This window comes from Cnephaeus nilssonii (assembly GCF_951640355.1).
Source record: "Cnephaeus nilssonii genome assembly, chromosome: 1".
Taxonomy (NCBI): Eukaryota; Metazoa; Chordata; class Mammalia; order Chiroptera; family Vespertilionidae; genus Cnephaeus; species Cnephaeus nilssonii.
In genome coordinates this window covers 44,016,369-44,036,535 of record NC_137072.1, presented here as the reverse complement: position 1 = coordinate 44,036,535, position 20,167 = coordinate 44,016,369, and the positions used below count along the sequence as shown (strand labels likewise).

General features: G+C 47.8%; 1 protein-coding gene and 1 long non-coding RNA gene across 7 annotated transcripts in view; one reads left to right on the top strand and one right to left on the bottom strand.

Annotated features, from left to right (window-relative positions):
* Positions 1-8,063, bottom strand: part of LEF1 (lymphoid enhancer binding factor 1) — a 114,917-nt gene extending 106,854 nt beyond the window's left edge. For 4 of the 5 annotated variants that reach the window (XM_079767192.1, XM_079767191.1, XM_079767194.1 and 1 more), the window contains exons 1-3: positions 6,681-8,063; positions 4,204-4,270; positions 2,596-2,729 (exon numbers count right to left, since the gene is read on the bottom strand). In XM_079767192.1, coding sequence (XP_079623318.1) covers positions 2,596-2,729; positions 4,204-4,270; positions 6,681-6,887 — 408 coding nt within the window. In that variant the 5' untranslated portion in view covers positions 6,888-8,063. The remainder of the gene's footprint in view (positions 1-2,595; positions 2,730-4,203; positions 4,271-6,680) is intronic. The other variant, XM_079767195.1, reaches the window with a different exon arrangement.
* Positions 6,202-19,789, top strand: LOC307097466. 2 transcript variants are annotated; one of them, XR_013813353.1, is made up of 3 exons: positions 6,202-6,460; positions 12,570-12,670; positions 14,295-19,789. It is a non-coding gene; the product is annotated as an uncharacterized lncRNA (long non-coding RNA). The 2 variants fall into 2 exon arrangements; XR_013813354.1 differs by having other exon boundaries at positions 14,279-19,789.
* Positions 19,790-20,167: the final 378 nt, after the last annotated feature.

Genomic DNA, 20,167 nt, shown 5'->3' with positions numbered 1-20,167 from the left:
AAGGGGCAGTCTGGGCCTTCCCCCACCCCCAGATGTGTTTCTAGTCCTAACACCTGCAGGCCTAAAGTGCAGTAAACAAGCAGTTGTTTATAATGCAAATTCAAGTAACTGGGATGCCTCCAGGCTGCTCCCACCTTAAGCTCAAACACAAATGGTCACCCTGCTCCTGGACACCCCAGATAAAAACCTATCACTGTGGATGTCAGTTACACAAACGCTGGCTAGCTCGCTCTGCTAAGGACTGAGCTAGCAAGAAGGCAGAAGTGTGGTTAAGGGTGAAGGAGAGAGGCTGCCTTCCGGTTAAAGTGTTTTGGGTCTCAGACACGTTAAAAACAGCTGTTAGGTATTAAAAACCCAAGATTGCAACTCACTTTGGTTGAACCTTAAACAAAAAAATTGGACATAGCCTTGTGGTTAAAACTGAAAAGCTTCTGGAACTGTGCAAACTGCAGAATATCTGCAAGAAAATGTGCCTAAAATAATATGTCCTAAAATGTAACAGAATAAAGCAAAGCAGCAGATAACAGGGTAAAGTAACTTCTTCCTGACCACACCCCTCTCTTCCACTCTACACCAACCAACATTTATTCTGGCCACAAATCTTTCCTAAACAATGAATGGCTGTTCAATTTATTGACCTCAAAATTTGAATACATACACTAACAATAAATACCGTCCATTTTCTATCAAAATTTCAAAATGATTAATATGGAGGGGGGAGCAAAAGCTGGAGAGAAATGGTGAAGGCAGAAAATTCTGATTGAAAGAGGAAGAGAAGCTTACTTTTCAATATTAGTAGGGATCATTTATAAATACCAATAGGTTTTTTCTTATATTGGCTTTAAAAATTATTTTGAAAGGAGAAGTAGCTAAACTATGGAACAAATCCCACAAATACTTATTAAGCATTAACTGTGCATAGCTGAAAAGTATAAGATTGTTTTGTTGGCTATTTTCTATTGTTTAACAAGTCAGAGACTGTAATCTAGATTTGTGAGAAAGATTATTTGCTGTTCTAAAAAGGCTTTCAACAGAAATCTTCAATTATTCCTCATCTAAATCATATTCTCCACCCCTTCATAAAAACCAAACAAAACAAAATATCCCAAGTATAAAAGAAATATCTGATATGTTTGTATGTTCAGTTCAACAAATATAAAGTCTCCTACAAATTTTAAAACTTAGAGAAGCATTTATTTGGCAGTGGTCTCTAAATATTAAACTGTATTTGTTTTTACGCGTTCATTCACATTTTAGGTAGGAGATTCATATTTACCACACAGGAATCTCTATCATTAAATTATTTAAAAAGCCTTTTAAAATAAAATGTGAAATTGCTATTTCAACCATCACAAGATCCCCAAGGTCACAATTTTAGCCGCGATATAAAAATTAGAAAAATCTTAATCCCTACTCGAAAGGTCAAGTATGTTTTTGAAATCTGTGGAAAAATAATGACAATAACTTCTAAATCACAGTGCCCACATAAAATAGTTCGGTTTCACATACCTATCATGTCAACAATTGAGTGCCGTGGATAATCAAAATAAACACTCATACTCTTGACTCTGAGTCATTCCTCTCTGCTATTTTGGTGAATCTTTTCGACCCCAGATTCTGCTCACTGAGGGATTAATGACAGTACTTTCCCCAAATGTCTGTGACTGATTTTTTTCACTTAGTGGAAGAACTGGGCTAATAAGGCAAAAATCATAGGCTCCTTTTCATGATCAAGATCTGACTCCAAGGAGGGACAGGTAGACTGAAACTCTAATCCTCAAGGCCCAGGCATACATGCTTTTCATACACTTTTAGGTGGGAGAGGGCGAAGGAGAGGGAATGAAGGTAAATATATTGATGGAGCACTAAACATCAGTCCCCAAGCCACAGGGCTGGTTCCCAGGGAGCACCATCACCAGCACATCTCACGTTCACACACTACACAAGTTACCCTTTTCATGCTCTCTTAATATAGAGATGAGGGAGGTTTCTCCTACTCAGCAACAGAGAAATACTGTCAAGTACAGATCTGGACTTCTTCATGGTGCTATACATTTGCAACAATGGACAGCAGAGTAAAAATAGCTTGTGCAACTGATTTTAAAAGAAACATTAGCTAATACAATAAAAAGAGGACTCTGTTTTAGAAGCTAAAGATTTCGAACGTTCAGCTTCAATGAGCCAAAGTGTTCTGATTCTACATAGCTTAAGGGCAATGTAGATACAGCATGTGGCTAACTGAAAGAGTACATCAATTTTTTCTTCTCATCGGCACAGACAACACAATACTCATAAAATTATAAGTTTGTTGACTTCACTTCACTTGATTTCATGACAATTGGTAATCTGTTATTTATTCATCTTAACCAATAAAAAGCTAAAATTCCAAATACAAGACATCAAAATTAGCACTCTTTTAAGGCAGCCATTCCTCATAACAGGTCTTATTTAGCAATGACTGGTCATATATAATGAAAGCATCTCTAATGTGTTTTAAAAAAAAACACACACACACACAAAAAAAACATTTTTTTCCCAAAATACAAATTAATGTGCTCTTCTGAAAATAATTTGTAACATCAGCATGTTACTCACTGTTCTCGGAATGGGTGGAGAGAGAGATCCATTGGACATGTATGGGTCATTATTCATATTTGGCATCATTATGTACCCGGAGTAACTCGAGTAGGAGGGTCCCTTGTTGTAGAGGCCTCCGTCTGGATGCTTTCCTGGGAGAATCCAAAGAACAATGATGAGGCACTGGCTTCCTTTTTTAGATATCACTGTCTTTTATCTGAACAATCAACTAGTTCTATGACAAATGGGATCTTACGTAAGAGTTGTTTACAAAATATTGTAACTGAATTATTATGCTCTATTTTAGATTGACAGTATTTATTCTCTTAAATGAAATTAGCAGTGAACCAGATGTTTTAAAAAACATGTGGTTCAATTTACTTCCACTACTGACGGGTGTTTTTACAAAAATAAGTGTTATCCATCTAACTTAATTTGTTCTAATACTAACAAACTGGACTAAGAAATAGAAACACATGAAAGAACACACACAAACCTAAAGCTGCAATATAAACATATTAGGCCATTTAGCCATTCACACGCATATGTACATTTATACACTTGAAGTTATGGTCCATCTTATAGGCAAACTTGTAAATCCTACCTGTGCTTCAAGATTTCTAGAAAATTTCCAGGTTTTACTGAAGGAGAGAGTTGTAACTGGTATATGGACAACAACCCAAATTTATGAAGGATTAACTCCAGGAGACTTTATTTTATGTGCTACACTTACATCATTTTGCCAAAGTAATTTGCATGTGTCCAGTATATACATTTCTTCTCTTTAATCTGTGTAACTACTTTGTAGCTCAGAAGGAAGCCTGATATTATAGATCTCTTCCCTTCTTCTCTGGGTTGACATATTATACATACAAACACTTCGTTCTGGTCAGGCCAATTGTAAATATATAAAGGAGAACAGAAAAGCCGACTGTCCAACAAGGAAACCTTATAGATGCCTTGATTCTTTTAAAGTCACATGGAGTTCTCCTTAAATCTAAAAAATATATACAATTTTTTAAGTTTTGAGCAAGAATCAGAAATGGGGAGGAAGCCTGACTGTCATGTTTCATATGCATAATTCCTAATTTTACAAATAAAAGTTTTATATTTTTACAAGTTAGATTCTGCTTCACTGAGCCATATTTAGTCCATGCATTCTCTGCCTGCCTTCTCACTGTAAATAGAAACAGCAATTTAACAAATGAAAATCCATTTGAAACTATTCATGTTGGTAAAAAAAATTGGTTTAGACTGTCACTATAACAATTCAGGGGGAAAAATGCTAAAGGTCTAAGCCAATTACCACGTTAGGTAAAATGAAGAAAAGAGGCAACCTCATTATTTCCTCTTCCACAATGAATTTGGAAGCCAAATGAAATCCAAAGTGCCCTAACTCATTCAAAGGCAGTTTTAAAATTCCATAAATACACATTAGAGATAAGCATTAAGTTTCCTGGATTTTCTTTCCCATTTTGTTAAAATAATGGGCATAGTCTTATCACATCTGATCCTGCGTTGTTGTTTTTTGTTGTTGTTTTTTAACTCAAAATAGCAAAACGTACCTACATTCACACACTGCCCTTGTTAAATGATAAAGTTGAAAGAAGTAGATTTAGGTCTTACCGTCATCCGGGTGTTCTCTGGCCTTGTCATGGTAGGATTCCTGCGAGGTTTGTGCTTGTCTGGCCACCTAACAGCATGAATCCCCATCCCCAAAAGAAAGAAAAATCACCTTAGAGTTTGTGACAATACTGACATAAGTGTGCGTCCACTGGTGCAACTCAATCACCTGCTTTATCCATCTAAGAGGTGGAGGCTAGGGTTGAGTATTGGGAAATCTTTTGCTTTTCAACATGTATTTCTGAATCATTATTATCTACCGAGGACTACAAAGAGCATAAGTAATAAGAGGAAAAAACAATAACAATATAGTAAACGTGGTTAAGATCCACATGCTGTTCTGACTGATGTTTGCTAAAATGCATCAAGGCTGCTGGGATGCCTAACATGATAAGAGTGAGTTAATGGGGTTGATCGTTTTGATAGCTTCTTCAACCACTGTTGACTTCAATCAGAGCTGATTAAAAGCTTGCTGAAATGTCACTTTACAGCTGAAAATGACATTTTAAATAAAGGCAAGTCAACCTCTCACAGATGGGGGCTTGAGGCCGTTGTCCCAAGCCAGCGCCAGCAGGAGCTCCACTCCATATAACCTACCATGGCCGGCTGAGGGCAAGCTTGCCAGAGAAAAGTGAACTACTCTGTGGTTAAAGAAAGGAAGATTTGAGAGTCGGGTTATAGACATCTCAAAGGGAGCCCAGCTAATATCAGTTCTGGTAACCACCATCCACCCAGGCTCAACCACGTGCAAATCAGTGGTATTACCCCCTTCACCATCTTCCTTGGGACTGCCCCGTGCCCATTTACCACCAGACAAACACTGACAGAGCCCCGAAACCTGGATTCTGGGCTTCAAATGCAGCAGAAAAATGTGAAACGGTGGCAAATTTATTTATGGAAAAAGGAAGGACAGCAAAATGGGTAGGAAGAAACAGAGGCTCCCCTACAATATGAGCGTTTAGCCCGAGTGTTTTAGGTGTTGTCTGGTTCTTTGGACATGTATCCCCCACCAATGACTTCCCCCTCGATACACACACAGTCACAAACCATTTAAATGGGGTTGGGTGCACCCCAACTTCCTCCCTCCGCCACGACGATCCCCTTCAAATTGGCATAAAGGGATGGAAGATTCAGAGGATAAAGAACACCTTATATATTCTCCTTAGAACTCAGGCCCCCAGCCTTCAAAATGAGTACTCACCCCTGCCATTGGGATAAAGAAGGTAACTCTGAGGTGTTCTTAAACGCGTGTTTAAAACCCCAAATGCCCCCGCCCCCAAAACCACACGCTTTCTCTTTGGGGGCAGAAGGATGCCATTTAAGGGAAAAGGGTATAACCTCCAAGTTTCTGTGGAGGGAAAAATCGTTGATGAAATCATCTGAGTGTCAGAACTTTTCTACCGGATTTCCTCCAAAGCGTTTCCCAGCTGTTGAACTCGGGTGGCCAGTGGAGTGTCGGGTGTCAGGGTCCATCCGCCCCCCCCCCCCCACCACCCCCAGCTGAAGCTTTCGCGCGGCCTGAAATAGCCCTTCCGCGGGGTCCCTGCTCCGGGCTTTCTCCCGCAGGCACCCACGTGGCTCTATTTACTCGACTCGAGTTACCAGCAGCAATCGCCCGCCGCTGGCCTGGAGATCTGATCAAGCGCTTTCCGCCAGCCCCGGAGTGGGTGCCCTGGCTTCCGCCGCATCTCCACTCTCACTCGCCGGTCTTCTGTGTAGATTTAAGGCCTGATCCGGGCCCAAACTAACCCCAAATATAAGCGTCTTGGATTTTTGTTCTTTTAAGTGATGGGGGCTGGAGAAAACCGGTGTTGCGGGAGGTACTGCAAAGGGATGGCTCGGTTCAGCGCGCCGAGGGGCTCGGGGCCACAGGCTGGGACCCAGCCCCGCACCGCCCCCGGGGCTCCGCGCGAGCCCAACTCAGCGGCGGTTGGGCCGCCGCCCCCCCCCACCCCCCAGTCCCCAGTCCCCGGCCCACGCCCGCCTCCCCTTCCTCTCCGCCTGCGGCTCCGCTCCTCTGCCTAAGCCTGCAGTGGTTTAACGCACTTGTGCAGAGATAGCTGCCGAGATAGCGGGTGCACTTTGTTTTCCGTCCTACGAAGAATTCCGAGTTCAGACGTCCTCGCGGTAAAGCATCAGCGCACCCTCTCCCTGCCAGTGAGGAGTCCGCAGGCCAAACGAACGTGCGCCAGGCCAACTTCTCCTCCCGCAAACCAACCGTTTAGCCGCCGCCGAACCCCCACGGACGGATCCACCCGGAGTAAGTTTCCCTGCACGGACCCCCACCTCCCACCCGACACGCGCGCGCACGCACACAGACACAAAGGACAAGGCTGCCCGGGGCACCCAGCCTCCAGCAAACACGAGGGACCCACGAGGGGCCGTCTCCGGGGCTGCGGGCGCCCGCCCGGCCTCCCTCGCTCTCCACTCCGCCCCGGGACCCGCCACCCCTCTAGGCGCTCAGGCGGCGGCCCACTGACCTCGTGCCCATTGCTGGCCGGGATGATTTCGGACTCATTAACCAAGGAGGACTTGATATCGGCCAAGTCGCCTTCCTCTTCGGGGTGACTGATCTCGGCGAAGATCTTCTCCTTCTGGGGGTCGCCCTCGTCCTTGAAGGGGATCATCTCGTCGGTGGCGCAGAGTTCCGGGTCCCCCCCGCCGCCGGCCCCGGAGAGTTGGGGCATCCCGACCGCTCTGTAATCTCCGCTCTGCTTGGGGGAGCACCCGAGGCGACGGCAGGAAGCGAGGGGGTCAACGGCAGGGAGGGGGGGCTGGAAGGATGCGTGAGGTGAGAGAGTGGGCGGAAGCGGGGCCAGCAAACGCGGGGCCGGAGGCCCGCAGCCGGAGCAGCTGCGGCGGCGCCCGAGTCCCGCGGCCGCCCGCGCCTTCCCGCTCCGCCGAGGCCGACGTCGGTGCCCGCCGGGGGCCGCTGAGCACCGGGCGGCGAGGGCCGCCGCCGCTGGCGCCTCTGGGGGCGGCGGCGCGCTCTAGGCTCCGCTGCCCGGGCGGCCGCCCCACGCCCCCGGCTGACGCGCGCGGAGGACGCCGGCTCCGGAGGAGGCACGACTCTCCAAAGTGCGGCGCAGGGTCCGTCGGGCGCGTCTCCACGCAAACCTCTCCACTCTGGCTTCCCGGGATGCCCAATTGGGAGTTGGTTTTCCGAGAAAAGAGGAGAGCTGGGCAAAAAGGCTCCGTCTGCCTCAGCGGAGAAGGTGCCAGGAGAATCAGAAAATAACGAAATGTCCACTTCCTGGAGGGTCAAAAAAGTACAAATAAAGAGCCAGCCGGGTTGGAGATGTCCGCTTTGGAGCTTCTAATTTCCTTCTCTTTCGCCTGAATTTTCCTTCTCCAGGCGCGTTTAATCTGCTGGAGGAGGGAGGGTGGGGGGAGGAGGAGGAGGGGGAGGATAAGAGGAAAAGAAAGAAGTTTGCCAAGAATAAAGTTTGTGCGGCGAGTGCTGGGAGTCGGCCGTGGAGGGCACGGCGGGGCCTCGGAAAGTCACAGCGGGGTCCTCGAACCCAAATGCTTCTGCCCGGAGCCGGAGCCGACACACACACGCCGAGCCCGACCCCTCTTTGTTCCCGGCTCGAATTTCTCAGCCTGGCTCGCTGGCGGTCTCGCTCGCCGCTCTCCACGCCTCCTCCGGGCAGCTCTGTCAAAGGAAGGAGCTGCACCCCTCGGGTTCTCCCGGCCCAGGGGAGGGGAACCCCCGAGCTGGACCGCGTGCGAGGCTTCGGCGCGTCCCGGCTCTTCGGCCCGAGTGCGTGCAGCCTGGGTCCCTCCTCCGCGCCCTGCCCCGCAGGTGAGCGGCTGCGCCTCCCCACCGCTTCTCCTCCTCCCGCGCCTCGCCGGCGCTGAAAAGCTACCCATTTGCGTCGCTTCTCCTCCCCCTCTTCCCCCGCCTCCAGCTCTCCTTGGCTGCCCGCTGGGCGGGAGGAGGGGGACCGCGAGTTGGAGGTGGTGATTGAGGACTTTTTTTTTTTTTTTCTCCTTTTCCCAGAGCCTGTAGGACCAGTCCTAGTTTTGGGGTGTATGTGTGTGAGTGTGTGAGTGTGTGTGTGCGCGCGCGCGCGCTCCTGGAGGGAAGGATCAGGCAATTTGGCGAGGGAAGGAGGGACCGGGCGCTTCTTATAACCCACTGAGAGGCACGCTTTGCCCGCGTGAAATTGACAAGAAACTGCCCGAATGGTTTAACTTCATCATCTTAAGTATCTCTTCTCTCGTCTACCCCCCCTTCCTCTGCCAAGCTCACCCCCACCTCCTTTCCGCCTACCCGCTTCCCCCCCACTCCCCGCCGCCCTGCAAGGGGAGGAAGATGAAAGAGAAGCCGCCGCAGCTGTGATCGACACCACATTGATAGATGCTCTGACCGAGCGAGCGGATGAGGCGGGAAGCGGGGACAGAGGAGAAGGAAAATATAACAGACATCGCTCAACTAATAAGAGAGAATGGAAACAAGAAGGACAAGGAAGAGAGTTGTGGCTTTCCTAAATATAATGTCGAAGGACTAGGAAGCACATACTTACCGAGAATAATAGGACCAGGAAGAAAAAAACCGAAGAGGACCTGCATTATCGCTTTTTAAACAAGATCTCATCCATTCCAGCCTCACCATGCGATGCACCTAGAGAGTTACGCCAGATCTTTCATGGATTTTCGGAGATACACGCCACATTGTGTGGGAACCTCTTGAGGAGGACGCAAAAACAACCCAAGGAGGAGGAAGAGAAGGCAAAGGGACCCAAGAGAACGAGGCCAGTCGAGGGAGAGAGGATCTGGCAGTCTTGGGCACCTCGGACCGCTGGCTCAAAGGGACCCTTGAAGATGCAAATCTGAATCCAACCTCAAAAATTCCCCAGCCTCCACCCGTCTCTTTGATGCATTTTATACAACGCCAGGACTTAAGATGTTTTGTGAACGTTATAGTATAAGCTAAGTTGAAGTTTAAAAACACATTACATGTTGTTCCTTGGCTCTCAAACCCCCTCAGTTAAAAATCCAAAATTATTATACCCAATACAGTAACCATCTGTAAAACCTCAGAACAGTAAACAAGGAGCAGGAAGAAATGTGTCTCCATCACCCTTAAATTGAAAATAAGGAAAGCACTACAGAATCAGACTTGAGCTCTATGATACAGCAACAATCAGGCAAAAAGATCCTTCTTTTCCTAAGGGGGAATTGCATGCTGCTGGACACTGATAAGTAAAGACCTCAACAATGATCTAAATGAGCACCTAAAACCTCGCCTACTGATAACTACTTCCCAGAGGTGAGAATTTTCTAGGAAGCAATTTTAAAAGCTATCATTTAAAGGGTTCAGTAAGTCACAGAGCATGGCCAGTCGTCACAGGTAAATTCTATCTGGGGCTGGTGAAGGGAGCCAGGAAGCGTAAAACATTAAATCCACTTTACATATCTAATTATGCTATGCCTTAGAGAAGAAAAATAAAAAGAATATTCTACTGCAATATGTCTATACAGCAATACTGAAAAGGTTGGAAAGAAAACATTTTTTTTTTTTGGTTGGTGGCCATATGCAACTTCCCTTGAAGTTACACACCAGTGCGAGTGTAGTGTCCTAGAAATGTGGACTTGTAGCTATGTTAGACATTTATAGCCCCTGTTCTAAAAGAAATACGGGGAAACAAAGTCAAAAGCCCTCCCACAAATGCGCCAATTTGCGACAGGAAAAGAACTGGAAAATGCAGTTTCCCCCCAAGCAGCCAGAGTAGAAGCTCCTTTCATCAAACTCGAGGTGGGGGTGGGGGGCACGCAGCGTGGCCAGAAGGTAGTTTCTGGAAGCCAGAGAAAGATTAAATGAGGACTCCTACATCCCCATTTAAGTGTTGCAACTCAGTCGAATTCCATTTTCTCCTTCATGTTAATTATCTGAACTCCTTGAGTCATTTGAAGCTCAACTCCAGGTGTCCTGGAGATTAGGCGCTCCAGAAGATGGGAGTTTTGGGAACAATAACTAGTGGGAACTGTTGACCAGAAGGGCCCAGGGTCGGTGTCTGCCTTTAGTACTTGGCCATAACCCTCTCCTTTGGAAACATTGTTTCCAACAAAATCACCCCCAACGTCAGACTCAGTTCGCGTGACTGTTTTCCCTCCCCGTGGCGTGCGGGGGTGTTGGCCAAGTGTCCTTATCATTGTTGCAAATATTCTTCAAAGAAGCGTTACAAGGAAACATTCACCTAGGTTTTTTAAAGCTTTGTCGGGGAAGGAGATTGACATTTCCACATGAAGTCCGTCTCTCCGGATAAGGGAGCGACACCAGAGGGGCGAAATTACTCTGGGAAGAGCATCCTCCCTCCCTACAGGTTCCGTGAAGATCCGGGCAAAGGCATTTCTGCCGCCCGGAGGTCTCTAATTCGTGTGGGGGCTGCTATTCACAGATGCAGCCCCCTCTTGGGGTGCACGGCCCCCCGGGATGCAGTGGGTGCGACGCGGGAGAAACTCGGCCGCCCGCCGCCCCCTTCGCTCGGATGTAGAGGCGGGTTGTTCGTGTGAACTCGAGCGAAGGACTGGAGGCTGGCTGTTGCAGGTTCACTCCTTCAGGATGTGGGTTTCAGGGGGCGTTTTGATGTGATTGAATTCCGACCGTGAAACAATTGCTAGGGGCTGGCTGGATTGCTGTTGGTTTTCCCCCTCTTGGTGGCTTTGGTTGGTTGGGGTTTAGCTTGGGGAGCGAACAGTGACTTGTTTTATATCAACACTTCCTCCTGCGCCGGGCGCCGCCGGCCCGGCTGCACGTGGGGGGCGAGGCGCCCACCCGGCGCGAACGGAGGAGCGGGGACTGGAGATGCGCCCCGAAGTCCACAGGGCAAACCGGGCACAGGCCCCGCTGGGTGCCTGCAGAAGAACTGGGAGAATGACCCCCCACACACACACATCTCGCCCCCTGCCTTCTTTACCCCCCCCCCCCGCCCCTGGCGATTTTGCTGCCAAGAGGAGTCAGCTACAGACACTCACGTCGTCCTTAATTACAGGGAGGAGAGAGAAGCGCGGTGCCCTTCGGAGCCCTCTCCGCCCCCTCTGTCCTGCCCCCCTTCCAAGCCCCGGGTCTCCCCCTTTGTGTGGCCTGGACTCGCTCCCAGCTACGACTTTGGTGGGATCCCAAAAGGAAGGGGGTGGCGGGGACCGACGGAAGAGGCTGCTCGAGAGAAGCGAGAGTGGAGGACCGAAAAGACGAAGGAGGCGATGACAGAGACGGAACCCCGGCACCTCCGACTTTCCACCCCAGCCTCACCGGAGACTAAGCGCGGCGCATCTTCCGTTTAACGGACTGAGGGGGAAGGCAGGAGGGAGGGCGGGGGAAACGGCAGTTTGTGTCCCAGGGGTGCTTCCGCCTCCCCGCGCCCCCTCCTAAGACAAACAAGCTCAACGCCCCGCCCGCCGGGGAGCAGAGCTCGTGGGACCGTACAAACGTCCTTCCCAAATCCGGCCGCCCGCCCGCCCGCCCGCCCGCGGACACCCGGCTTCCTCGGGGCCAGCGCTGCCTGGCGGGTCCGCCCACGGAGCCCACGTCCGCCGCCGCCGCTGCAGCCCCCGGGGGCTTCTCCCCCCGCGCGGGTGCGGGTGCGGGTGCGGGTGCGGGTGCGGGTGCGGGCCGGGCTTGGCGTCGGCGTCCCACTGGGGTGGGGCCCCAGGACCGCCAGCCCAGGGCCCGGGTCCTCCCACGGCCATGCCAGAGGGCCACGTCCCCCTCCACCCTGTGTGGGCTCGGCCGGCAGACCTTCTGCTAACCGGGGGGGGGGGGGGGGGGGGGGGCAGGGGCCCAAGTCCCGAGGCGGCCCAGAGAGAGAAGTCGAGCTGGGAGGTCGCCGACCAGAGCGGGGGCGGGGGCGGGGGGGGGGCGCGGCACGGGCTCGAGGGAGCGGTCAGGGCCAGTTAGAGCCCCGCCACGCGCCCTCCCTGCTCGGCCCCGCGACGGGAAGCCCCCGCAGGGCCCGAGCTCCCGCACGGAGGAGCGGGCGTTGCGTCTGGAAGGGGGACCCCCAAAGGGAGTGTTGTGGGAGCTGGAATACATCGGCGGGCCGCAGTGCAACCCGCCCAGTGCGCTGGACTTGACATTCTTTCTCCTCCTTGCTGAAAACTTTTCCCAGGCGCCTTCCCTGGGCTGAGGACCGGCCTCGGGCAGGCGGCGGGTGGCGCGGGCGCGGCATCACCCCCCCCCCTCACCCCCCCTTGCGCCGCGGGACCCCTCCACCCACCCTCGGGCCGGGGACGCGCGCGGGCGGACGCGCGCCAGTTGCGCCTTATATCTGCGGAGGGCGGCGCCTGCGCAGGGCCCGGCGCGGCGGCGCGGCCTTTGAAGTCCTGGCGGCTGCCGCTTTCATCCTTTTTTTTTCCCCTTGCAGGCCCCTTTGTGTGACTAAATTTGGCAGGAATATGGATCCGAGCCAGTCTTTCCACGTGTGCTCCCAGCTCCCAGCTGAGAAGGCCAAGGGTTCTCTTCCGGGTAAGGAGACAGGGAGAAAGATCAAAGAGTTTGGGGAGCTGGATCTGAAATGTGAATTGAAAATAAAAATCAAGCCTGGACACATTCCAGTTTCTAAAGCAAAACCAACCCTCAGCAGAGGCCGTCTGGCTGTGCCTCTCTTTCTCCCTCTGCTCCCTGTACTCGCTCCCTTTCTTTCCCCCTGCAATCATTCTTGAGCACATGGAATAAAACGGGGAGGACATAGGGAAACACTTAATTCCTCCAGATTTTGTTTTGCAGTAATTTTATTAAGGAAAATATCTTGTTCATAATTACCGTTATGTGAAGCCGAATTTCTTCAGCCATAAATATTGTCTCATTTTGGTGTGCTTCACACTCTCTTCTGCAGCCACATTTGGGAAGAGAATGTTGACACAACCCGGGCGCACGTATTCATTGTGCATAATACTGCTTTTTCTAACACAGTGCACTGCACCGTATAGTTTCCATCCACACAAGTTAGATTCTGGAGAACCAAGGTTAATATTATTTTTATCAACCCACTCACTATCTTAGTGGTCTCTGATTTGAAATCCTTGTATTGGTAGATTTCAGAAATCTCCTCCTGCAGCCAGAAAGTGATTAAACAGAAAGTTAGATGGTTACACTGTAAGGCCCCTCTTGAAATGCTTCTTGAGCAGCATTCTCTTGTTTTAGAAGTAGCCAATACAAAGCGACGGCTTCCAAACCATATAATGAAAAGACTTGGGAATTCTGGTTGCGAGATGGGCTCTGCCACTCCTCTCCTGCTGTGGTGACCTTAGGCCAGGCTTTTAACGTCTCCGGGATTCAGGTTCCCTCCTGCAGAATGGGTATAATAATGGCCTACATGATAAGATTGTTTTAAGGATTCAGCGAGATAATGCACGTGAAAGCATGTACAAATGTAAGATATTATTAGTCTGTGAAGCAAAGATGATTATTGAGGAGACCTGTCAGTTGTAAAATAGAAAACGTCTAAAACACCAGGAACCTTTACCACAGGAGCAAGCGGGGATGGTGTCAAGCTCACACATGGGCTGCTGTGACCATCCGCGACAATCGTATGGCAGAGGCGCAAAAGTCACCTTAGCGTTTGTTACCCAGAGTGAGAGTGATGAGAGGAAGAATATTCCAGGAAGAGAGGGAATGTGCCTTGCCTCTGCCTCGTGTGTATGATGGGCTTTCAATGAATTGACAAATAGATGAAGAAAAATGACCCTGAACATAGAATACATTTTTGTGAGGCATTTGACCCAGCTCACAATAACTGAGAACAGCCTTAGTGGTGTGATGGCCTATGAAAGGGGGAATGTCTACATGGATCAAGTATTTGAAACAACAAAAGACAGATGCGGCGGGGGGGGGGGGGGGGGAGAGGGAGTGAGCAGAAAGGTGTATACGAGGTGTTTCTTGGGACTGTAAATCCCACCAGAACTTAGGTTTCAGCATAGAATGTGATTCCATATCTCATACTGAGGCATCTCAAGTTTACCAGGCCGTAAAGATTAGGGCTAGGGCTGGATGTGCAGTGGCAGGGGTATCACGTGTGTAGCACTTAGGGCGTTTAGCTCAGTCTGTTTTGTGTGTGATCCTTTCTGACCCGAGGTAACCCCACCAATAGAGCCATTGCCGCGGCTCCACCTCCCAGGATGAACTTTGCTGTGTGACCTGTGTGCCAGATGCTGACGCTGGAATCGGGGCAGGTTCCCGGCGTCCCGTTCTCCTTCCACCGAGGCCAACGCTGCTCCAGTACAGAAGCATCAGAGGCGCTCCATCTCTTTGGGCAGCAACACTCAGACTTTCCAATTAGTGTTGAAGGGACTCGGTAGCAATTTGGGGGGCGGGGACACCTAAGAGACACCTTTTTAAAACACATCTTTCCCCAAACATCCCAGATTAGAAGTAAATGCCGATCAAGTGCACTGGTCCACTTCAGTCCTCCCTTTCACTCTTTACAGATGCAGCCATTTTAAAATGTATTCTTGGTGGAAAGAGGAACATGGACCAAGGCCCTGAGAGTTCTGTCTTTTTTTGAGGGAGTGGGGGCAGCTGTGTGGAGGCCCTGAAAAACACCCAAGGAAAGCCTGGGCCCTCTCTTGAAGAAAATAAACTCTCAGAAGGGGGACGCATGGCTAAAGGGTTTTCTTAATTTTTTAAATACGTTTTTATTGATTTCAGAGAGAGAGGAAAGAAGAGGGAGAGAGAGAGAGAGAAACATCAATGTGAGAGGGGAACATCGATTGGCTGCCTCCTGCAGGGACCCACAACCTGGGAATGTGCTCCCGTGGGGAATCAAACCAGTGACCTCTTGGTGCATGGGTGGATGCTCAACCACTGAGCCACACTGGCCAGGCCAGGGTTCTCTTACTTTTTATAAATCTGTTTCCTCAGCGGCTATGATAATGGAGGTGTTTCTTGAATGGCGGCAAATGCACCTCCTGAGATGGGCATCCTCTGTAGTCCTCCCAGGCTGCCTGGGCTATAAGAGCAGAGCCCCCAGCTCTGTCAGCCATGGGCCATCCCCTAATCCCTGGTTTGAGGCGAGAAGCCAAAGCAACAACCTTCTTGCCTGAAGGCAAGAGCAGTACCGACAGAGCCATATGGAGATTAGTGCAGAACAAGGTCATTAGTCTCATTGTTTATCCAGTTACTCACAGCACAGATTTGTGTAAATTTCAGCTGCAATGGTTGCAGCAGGCTTTTGATGTGTGTATTCTGTACATTTTAGCACTGGGAGAAACTGCCTGAATGATAGGAACTACATCCAATGCCCAGTCACAGTGAAATATGGAGTTGAACAATTTTCCAGTGAATTCCATCAAAGTAAATAAACCACCTGGAGGGTCGAGATTGAGCCTCCTTTTTTATCATGACAAGACTTTTAGGGGTCCTTGTGATTGCTTTGTATTTTTTTCCATTTGAAACCAGGTACCTACTTTAAACCTTAATTTATCTCTTAGGGGAGGGACTTGGCCTACATAACATTTGACCTTGAGGATACTTTCTTTTTAAAAGTACTTCTGTCCATTAAAACAGACTTATTGAATGGAGTTATTGACTAAACTATACATTTATCCAAGACACAGATTCCAGTTCTTTCTTTAACTATCTTGCACGTACAACTAAGCTCAATCTCAGAATTAGCAATTATGAGAGCAATTCGGAAGGTAGACAACCAATACAAATAGTTTAGGCTACAGAACTGTTATCTGCTTCAACTAAGTAATTTTCTTTGGCAAAAATAAAGCTAATTTGCCTGATCTGAATTTGACTTAAATGTCCTGAAATCCTGCTCGGCCAATTACAGATCTCAAGTCCACTTCCCTTTGGTTAAATTGGCAGAAAGCAAGGGACAGAGACAAATTACTATCCTATGAAGTTAGACAGTGATTTTTTTTAACTGCCAGCTTGAATAACTTTATAGACTCCCAAATATATTTTGAAGCTTAAATTATCCAGTTATTTGACCTTTGCTGTTCCAATTCTCTGGATAATTTTTAGATTATTTTCCTTTGTATTGCAGGAACAGCAAATCTCCAGCAGCTGAGTCAGACAGACCTTGTAAAATCTCTCTTGCATTTCTGCAGCAGCCTCCTGACTCGTCTCCGGCTTCCGCTCTTGCTGGGTTCCATGCATGCCCACAACAGTCCATGCGTCATAGAGCAGCCAGAGTCATCCTTGAACATTTCCTAGTCAGGGTGGCTTCCCAGTTGCTATGGAAATATGCTTCTGGCTTCCTCTCCTTCTACTCCTTGTCCAGTGCTCTCCAGCACCAGTGGTTCTCTTGCTGTCCCTCCAGTGTGTAAAGCATTCACACACACACACACACACACACACACACACACACACACACACACACTCCTTAGTCCTTTACTTGTTGTTGCCTCTGCCCAGAAGATCCCAGCCAGGGAGATAGTCGCAGGACTCACTCCTTCATGTCTCTGCTCAGATGACAGTTCCTTCTCAGATCTTGTTATCTAAAAGATAGCCTACCCCCATCTCTCCCAATTCTAGGCACTCTGCCTTCATTTATAGGCTTCATCTTTCTTCATTGTCACTGCCTGATGGATTTTTTTAAAATATATTTTTATTGATTTCAGAGAGGAAGGGAGAGAGAGAGAGAGAGAGAGAGGGAGGGAGAGAGAGAGAGAGAGAGAGAGAGAGAAACATCAATGATGTGAGAGGATCATTGATCGGCTGCCTCCTGCATGCCCCACACTGGGGGTTGAGCCCGCAACCTGGGCATGTGCCCTGACCAGGAATTGAATCATGACCTCCTAGTTCATAGATCAATGCTCAACCACTGAGCCACACTGGCCAAGCCTGACATATTTTTTATACTTGTTTATTGATTTATTACTTTTCTCTCCCACTATAACTTAAGTTCTGCAAGAGTAGGGAACTCTCTACTGCCTACAACAGCCCTTGGTGCACAGAAAATATATGAGATATGTGTTGAATAATGGATTAATATAGCCTTTGCCCTCTCAGTTTCCTCATCTGCAATACCTCCCTTGTGGAAGATTACATATATCTGATATAAAATTACCTGGCACAGCCCTAACCGGTTTGGCTCAGTGGATAGAGCGTCAGCCTGCGAACTGAAGGGTCCCAGGTTCGATTCCGGTCAAGGGCATGTACCTTGGTTGTGGGCACATCCCCAGTGGGGAGTATGCGGGAGGCAGCTGATCGATGTTTCTAACTCTCTATCCCTCTCCCTTCCTCTCTGTAAAAAAATCAGTAAAACATATTTTTAAAAAATTACCTGGCACATAGTATAAACACTGAATATAGGTAGTAACTATAATGGTGTAGATAACACTGACAATAGAAATAGGACATAAGTCACACATGTACTTTTAAATTAAAAAGCTATAAAGAAACAGGTTAAATTAATTTTAATAATATAATTCTATTACCCCGGTATCCAAAATATTACCATTTCAACACATAATCACTATAAAAACTTATTAATTAAAGATTTTACATTCTTTTTTTTCATACTCAGTTTTTGAATTTGGTGTATGGTTTACTGATAGCACTCTCAGTTCACACGAGCCAAATTTCTGCCCCTCAGCAGCACATGTGGCTGGAGGCTACTGTATTAGATGGTACAGCTGTCGTGGGTCCACTCTTCAATGACAACTTTTTGTCTGATTCATCTTTGCAGGCCCCTTGTGACAATAGTGCTTTGAACAATGCTCTTAAAACAGTAGTCATCAAAAACATGTCAAAGAGTATTATAATATGTTGTTATAGACTATCTTTCATGGCAAAAATAAAGTTACTTTAAACTTCATTGCAGGGTGAAATAAGTTTGTGTACTAGCTTGAGATTATAATAATCGTCTTACATACGTTATAATAGCGCTTTGCTCATTCTAGGGGCTCCCTGAATAGTTGTGGTTCAAGTATGTTGTTGAATTGTTTCTTTGAATGTTTCACTCCATTCTTAATAATAGATTTACCATTGAACTTCAGGAAATATGTAACGTGAAGATTTCCTGTATCCTATTTTCTAAAATGACTTGCTCCTCCCCTGCAAAACCGCTAAGTTCTCTTCAAGTCATCTAGGATCAAAGGTTTCTCAAGAAATATATAGCATGGAGACCTCCCACTCCCACCAGATTCATTCTCAGCTATCCTCCCTCCACGGCTCCTGGGCCATACATGGGCCAGATAGTAAATCTCTGTGCTGTGCCTGGAGTTTTCACACAAGGTATCTTAATAAGGTTTTAGCCTTAGATGTAGGCAAATGCTATATAGTTGCAAAAATCATTCTGCCCATTTCAGAGATTTAAACCCTGATGCAATCAAAAGTCAGGTAATTCCCTGGAAGAAATGGGTAAAGAGTCTCCTGCTGAGGGTCTACCTTCAAGGCCTTGATATTGACATCGGACAGAAGTGCATGTACATGTCATTGCTTACCGTGACTTTGAACATGACCTGTAGATTCTTTCATCAAAAGTACAGAGAGTTAAGGAGTAAGTTTATGCAACCACTGAAGTGAAGGGTGTTTGAAAGAAAACATGTAAGTATGTTAACAATGATACCTGAAATTATTTTGCCAGCAAGAAGATCACTAAAAACATATGCAAAAGACTCTCAACGAGATATTCATAGAAGTGTAGTTTATAACTTTGAAAGGTTTAGTTGTTTGAACTAGGGGATTTATTAAATAAAAGCATTACGCAGCTATGAAAATGATGTCATACCATAATTTTTATTCCCTTGAAAAGACAGTGATATATTGTCAAGTGCTAAAAGATTGAAAGGAACAAGTGCCAAAATCCCTTTCTACGTGTTAATTTGTAGCATGTAAGCTCTGCGAAGACCAGGGCGCTGCCTGTGGATCGCAGTGTACCGGGTGCCTAGAACAGTTCCTGCCACAGAGTGGACACTCAGTCAGCCTCCACTGAATGTTTCCAGAAGGAGCGACTAAAATACTGATGGTCATTTTCTCTGAATAGTGGGTCATTTTTGCTTCTTTGTGCTTTTAAAAACATGTATATGCAACGGAACAATGTTGTTAAAGAAGATTTTAAAATGTTAAAATGTAATATGATGAAAAAGGATTTAAAAAATAAAAGAGCCAATCCTAGGTTATTTTGACAACAATAAGGAAAAAAGAGAAAGCAATGATTAAGTCACCAAAGACAAGAAGAGGATGAGGCCGCACTGGCAATGTTGGGGCCACTGCGTGGTAGCAGACACAGTCTCAGGGCCGGCTCCGGGGCGTGCAGAAGTTAACGCAAAGACGCTCTGACCAGTCTGTGGCAAGGGGCAAAATGTAAACACAGTGAAATGTACAGGTCTGAAGTGTACAACTCAATGAGTTTTCATAAATATATACACCCGTGAAACCACCTCTTCACTCACGATACAGAACATTTCGATCACCCCAGAGATTCCCGCATGGGATGAACTTACCTTGAAGCAACATTTTTGGTGAACTGTCACGTTGTTAGATTGCTCTTTTCTTGCTCACTACTTTGGAAATATCCCTTACACTCTCTGTGATTTATTGTCTCCATCTAAAAACTTGTCAGGTGAAAATAGGCCTTCCCAGAAAATGTGCTAATAATGTATTTTATATAGGAAGGGCGGGACTGGAACTCATGGTATAGGGCTGACTGTTGAAATGCTGAAGTGAAACACCCACCAAGTAAATTCAGCGAAATTGTTGTATCACACGTTGTTTTTCAATGTAATAGATGAAATGATGCCTGTGGTCCCAACAGATACAACAGTCAGAGGAGGTCTTGGGTGCCCCCGACATGGATGCTTGGGGGAGAAGACGGGCTGGTCAGTTGAGAAGGAAGTGATGGGGTGATTTCCAGGGGCACCTGCATCCCAGAGACCTGGGAATGTGGGGATCTTTGGTGGGTGTAGGAACACAGGAGAGCAGCAGGAGGGTTTATGCATGTCCCCAGCACAGGCCTCCTGAGCTTGGTGCTCCTCTGGCCTCTGTCTGATCCAGTCCGCTGTGTACCTG